A 5,590-nucleotide genomic window follows, 5' to 3' on the forward strand; every position below is an offset into this window, starting at 1 on the left:
TCACAGTTCGTGGATTCAAGTCCCATGTCAGGCTCTGTGCTGACAGCTAGCTCAGAGCCTGGAGCCTGTTTCAGATTCTGTGTCTCCCTCTCTCTCTGACCCTCCCCTGTTCATGCTGTCTCTCTCTCTCAGAAATAAGTAAAAAACATCAAAAAAATTAAAAAAAATTTTCACACATCAGAATGGTCTCATATTGCATTTAATCGGTGTTTGCTGTTCATAGTATGTTTTTTTTCTTTTCAGACACTTTACTCCTAGAATCTATAGTTTGTTTCGGTTCGCAGCAGCCTGTATGGATGCTGTGATGGGACTGTGGCAGTGTACCAGTGTAGGCCGTGCTTTCATCAGAACTGCAGGATGCTCCTGACCCCCTCCACATAGTGGCTACCTGGGGGCAGCTTCCTCAGACTCCCAGGCTGCAAGAACTTCCTAATTGTAGGGATGCTGCTGATTCTTGATTTAAGTGCCTGAAATGAAAGCCAGTGACTGAAACAAAAGCCTCCACAGCAGTCACAACCTTTAAGAAAATCAGAGCTTTGTCATGGGAGGAGACTGCTTAGGCTGCCAGCTTATGGACCCCAGGGTGTTGAATCTGGGTTCACCCCTCAAGGCCTGTTGGCTGGATGTTCCCAGGAAGGTAACACAATTGCTAGTATGTTTAGCTTGAATAAATTGTTTTGTTAAACAATCATTCAACAATCATTCCGGTGCCTGCGTGGCTCAGCTGGTTGTATCGGACTCTTGATTTCGGCTCAGGTCATGAACCCAGGGTCATGAGATGGAGCCCCCACACTAGGCTGAGTGCTGGGCAAGGAGCCTGCTTAAGAATCTCTCTATTCCTCTCTCTCTCTCTCTCTCTGCCCCTCCCCCACTCACACACACACACTCTCTCACACACACACACAAAATAAATCAAAAATCAAAAATCATTGTCTCAAGTAGGTACATATAAAAACTCTAAAAAAGTCATATTCTTTGACCTACTGATTCTTGTTCTAGGAATTTCTTATAAGGGTGAGCAAACAAATCACATAAGGTATGAGCAAAGAAATAACAATAAGAATGTTAGCAAAGTGAAAAGGCGGAAATAACCTATATTTCCAAGAACAGAAAACTGGTTATATAAACTATGGTACATCCCTACAAAGTATATAGTCCAGTAATTTAAAATTATATAATACATAAAAAGAAGAGGAAGACCCCATTATTGACAGGGAAAGACCTCTAGAATGTACTGTTTTGTTCAAAGGGAAAAAAAAAACCCAAGACAGAATAGAATATATTTGCTGTTTTGGGTAAGAAAGCCAGGGCTGGAGGTAACAGATAAATTAATATTCATATTTGCCTGTATTTGCATAAATGAGAATACTGGAAGGGTACACAGGAAACCAATAAAGGTGATTATAGGGGCAGGAAAGTGGGATGGCAGCGGTAGGAATGAGCTTTCTGAATTTATGCCTCCCCACTGTTTTTTAGTTTATTTATTTATTTTGAGAGAAAGCAGGCAAGCATGAGCAGGGGAAGGACAAAGAGATAAGGAGAGAGAGAGAATCCCAAGCATTAACAGGTGACAGCGTGGAGCCAGATGTAGGACTCGATCTCACGAATAACGAAATCATGATCTGAGCTGAAATCAAGAGTCAGATACTTGGGGCACCTGGGTGGCTCAGTCGGTTGATAGCTGAAGTTCAGGCCAGGTCATGATCTCACAGCTCAGGATTTTGAGCCCTTCATCCGGCTCTGTGCTGACAGCCCAGAGCCTGGAGCCTGCTTCGGATTCTGTGTCTCCCTCTCTGTCTGCCCCTCCCCAGCTCGTGCTCTGTCTTCTCAAAAATAAATAAACATTTAAAAAAAATTTTTAACATCTTTTATTGAGATTGATCTGGAGATGCACTTTGTTTTAGTCTTTGTTTCTATTCACCTTTTCTTGGGCTTCGTGTGTGTGCTAATACACTATCTTCAGTAGAGGGAAGTCAGAAAGAACAGAAGCATCAAGTTCTTCCACCATTAAAATAGCTTCCAGAAGCTGTATGTCTGCCCAACTGAATCTGTTGCCAACGAGAAAATTCTGTGGTCGTTCAAAATCTGCAGAAAGAAAAATAACAAAGAATATCATATAAAAGTCAAGACTATTTTGCCTGGCTAACCACTTATAAAAGCAGGGACTCTTTTGTAAAGATTAAATTTACTAAAGAATCTTTTTTCTTGATAATCTCCAAGAATGCTGGAAAGGGTCAGATGAAACCAACTCTTAAACACTCCTAAACTTGCTGTAAATTGGCACAATATTGTTGGAAATTTGTCAGTGATCATCAAGATATTTTGGGTAGTAAAGTGCTGGAATGGAGTTCTCTCTTATAATCCTAGGGCTGGTTATGTTAAACTGTACCCACTAGCATAAGGGAGACACAAAGGTCATGATTAACTAGAATCTGGCTACTATCCCACAAGTAGAAATAAGTCGCCAATGGGATATCAGAAGCCCAAACCTGAGCCTTTTTACTATCCAATGAAAAGTGAATATAAAAATCCCTCAGGTGTAGCTTTGAGTGGCAGATATACAAAATATGGCTTTCCTCCATAGGTAAGGAACAAAGATAAATTCAGGCACCACATCTCTTCCTGGGATACAGGGGTAAAAATAAGTGTTAGTATGGATGAAAAAAATGACTAGAATCAGTGAATTCTAGAGTATCGCAGCCACAGCAAACATAAAAACAGTTGATGGAATATATTAAATATGCCAAATATATGGAATGTGATTCCTGCAGAAAACAGGCTCATGGCCACAAGTTACAAAGCACATGATTTGTACTTGAGATAACTCCTTTATAAGACAGAGGCAGCATATTGACAAAAAAGAATTCTGAGCCACAGAGCCAAATGTAAAAGTGGACTCTTAAAAATTTTTTGTTTTATCTTTATTTTTGAGAAAGGGAGAGAGAGAGAAAGATCGCAGGGGAGGAACAGAGATAGTGGGAAACACAGACTCTGAAGCAGGTTCCAGACTCTCAGCACAGAGCCCACTGCCGGGCTCGAACCTATGAACTGCAAGATCATGTCCTAAGCCAAAGTCAGACACTCAACTGACTGAGCTGCCCAGGCGTCTCAAGAGTGGACTCCTAAAGGAGTTAAAAATACTTAAGATGTACAAAGAGATAATGAGGGAGGAAGGCATGTAGAAAAAAGGGGGGACATAGAGGCACCTGGGTGGCTCAGTCAGTTAAACTTCTGACTTCCAGCTCAGGTCATGATCTCATGGCTTGTGAGTTTGAGCCCTGCATCGGGCTCTGTGCTGACAGCTCAGAGCCTGGATGGAGCCTGCTTCGGATTCTGTGTCTCCTTCTCTCTCTGTCCCTCCCCCACTTGTGCTCTGTCTCTTTCTCTCAAAAAATAAATAAATGTAAAAAAAATATTTTTAAAGAGGGGCATTCTTGTTAACTAACTTGGATTTAAGTAAAATTTAAAAAATTAAAAAAAGAAAAGAGGGAGATTCTTCAGACTGAAAAAGAAGGGAGGAATCAAAGACTGTTGGGACCATGTCAAAAACCAGAAGCAAACTTGACGAAGCTACACCTGGCCAAAAGATAAGATGCTTGAGCTTCTATAATCACTTCTATAATCACTGAAACTAATGTAACATTGTGTGTCAACTATACTCAAATTTACTTTATGTATGCATTTTTAAAAGTTTATTGAGGGGGGGGCATGTATATGCACATGTGCATGCATGGGGGAGGGGCAGAGAGAGAAGCACAGAGAGAATCCCAAGCAGGTTCCCAGCTGTCAGCACAGAGACTGATGTGGGGCTCAATCCCATGAACCATGAGATCATGAGCTGAGCAGAAACCAAGAGTGGGATGCTTAACTGACTGTTGCACGAAGGTGCCCNTATTTAAATTCATGGCAATAAACAATATTATCACATTATTTAAAGAACAAAAACAAGAATGAAAAATCAATAAACCCATTAGTCCCCTTTGAAGAAGCTAGGTAACTACCTCATTTTGAAAAACAGTGAACAGAAGAAAGCATCAGGTATTTATCTTCCTTTCCTAACATAAACTGCACCCCAAAGTAACTAAATATATTATGACTGAACAGGAAGATTTTATAGAAAGTATGCCACTAATAAATAAAGAAGCATTGGCAGGATTGGGTGTCAGCATTTTGCATTCACTAATAAATCAGTGGGCCCAGGCATTAATCATCAATCACATTTAGTTGTAAGAAGAGGGACAACCAGATAATGTCTGCTTCCTAATGACCTTCACAACATCACCTATGACACAGTCCGGCCAAAATAATCATACCTGGGCACAATTAGGCTTCTAATTCTAACTTCCAATTGACAGGAAATTTACAGAATAAAGGAGTATGCTGCACTTAGTAAAATCCAGGCTATGGGAAGCTCAAGATAAATGCAAGAGGAATAAATAGAAGGAGAGAAAAGGGGGAGCCTGGGTGGCTCGGTCAGTTGAGTGTCTAACTCAACTTGATTTTGGCTCAGGCCATGATCTCCTGCTTCATGAGATTGAGCCACGAGTTGGGTTCTATGCTGACAGCAGGCAGCCTGCCTAGGAGTCTCTCTGTCTCTGCCCCCCCTCCCTTGTGCACTGTCTCTCTCAAAATAAATAAATATTGAAAAAATAGCAAAAAAAGAGGAAGGAAACTTATAGATTAAAAGAAGCTTAAAAATGTAATTGACTACAAGAATGAATTTGAGGATTTTTGGGGGTTTTTTAAATTAAAATACAATTGACACACAATGTTACGTTAATTTCAGGTAAACAAACTGGAGTTTGACTCTGATTTGAACAAATATTTTAAATGTTTTGAGGAGTATTAAATTAGGCTACACAAATTTCACAATCTGTACTATGATAAAGTCCATTTAACATTATAACTCAAGTAATCACACTAGTTGTTGTTGTTTTTTTAATGGAAGGCGTTTCAACAACACTGTACCTTGTTCCAAATAAAGAGGTGCTTGCTTGTCTAGTTCTGAGGTACTGGCAGAACCCTTCATTGTGGTTTCATCTGTAATAAATCATTCTTTCCCCAAGACTAATACTGAGGAGAAAAACCACAGAATTCTTCTGTGGAAGCCTTTATTTATGGAACCCCATGCCTACATGCTACCTTACCAGATGTATTTCCAGGACATTCCTAATTATTCACTCCAAAATGATTTCGGAAAAGTTGTAACTTTAAGAGGGCCTTATCTTTTGATTGAGGCATGGTTAGCCTCCAGTATTACACGTAAAGAGACATCTGACAGTGAATTTAAGGTGATGAAGCCCCAGGCTGATGGCTTTTTTAAAAATCAGAACAGAAATGCTGTACCTTTCATTGCATTTGGCTTTTTCCCATTCAGTTTTGTTAGAGGTTCCAAAATTATGTAACCCTTATTAAAGTTTTGGTCCAGGTATAGTAAAGCTCTACCACAGCTTCGGTCTTTTCAGACATTCACGCCTGAAATATTCTTCTTAGAACAGGAAGTAAGTCCTGAATCCCTGCATCCCGGGAAGAGGAGGTGGGAACTTTCACCGCCCCCGCGTTCAGCCTCCTCGGCCCCCCCTCCAGCTCT

At 40.5% G+C, this 5,590-nt stretch overlaps 1 protein-coding gene across 1 annotated transcript in view; it reads right to left on the reverse strand.

Annotated features, from left to right (window-relative positions):
- Positions 1 to 296: 296 nt before the first annotated feature.
- LOC144222351 (glutathione S-transferase alpha-4-like) overlaps positions 297 to 5,590 on the reverse strand; it is a 14,049-nt gene continuing 8,755 nt past the window's right edge. Inside the window, 3 exon segments of the mRNA XM_077752839.1 lie at positions 297 to 467; positions 1,955 to 2,070; positions 2,073 to 2,085. Coding sequence (XP_077608965.1) covers positions 345 to 467; positions 1,955 to 2,070; positions 2,073 to 2,085 — 252 coding nt within the window. The 3' untranslated portion in view covers positions 297 to 344.

Source organism: Crocuta crocuta, unplaced genomic scaffold (genome assembly GCF_008692635.1).
Source record: "Crocuta crocuta isolate KB4526 unplaced genomic scaffold, BGI_CrCroc_1.0 scaffold291, whole genome shotgun sequence".
Taxonomy (NCBI): domain Eukaryota; kingdom Metazoa; phylum Chordata; class Mammalia; order Carnivora; family Hyaenidae; genus Crocuta; species Crocuta crocuta.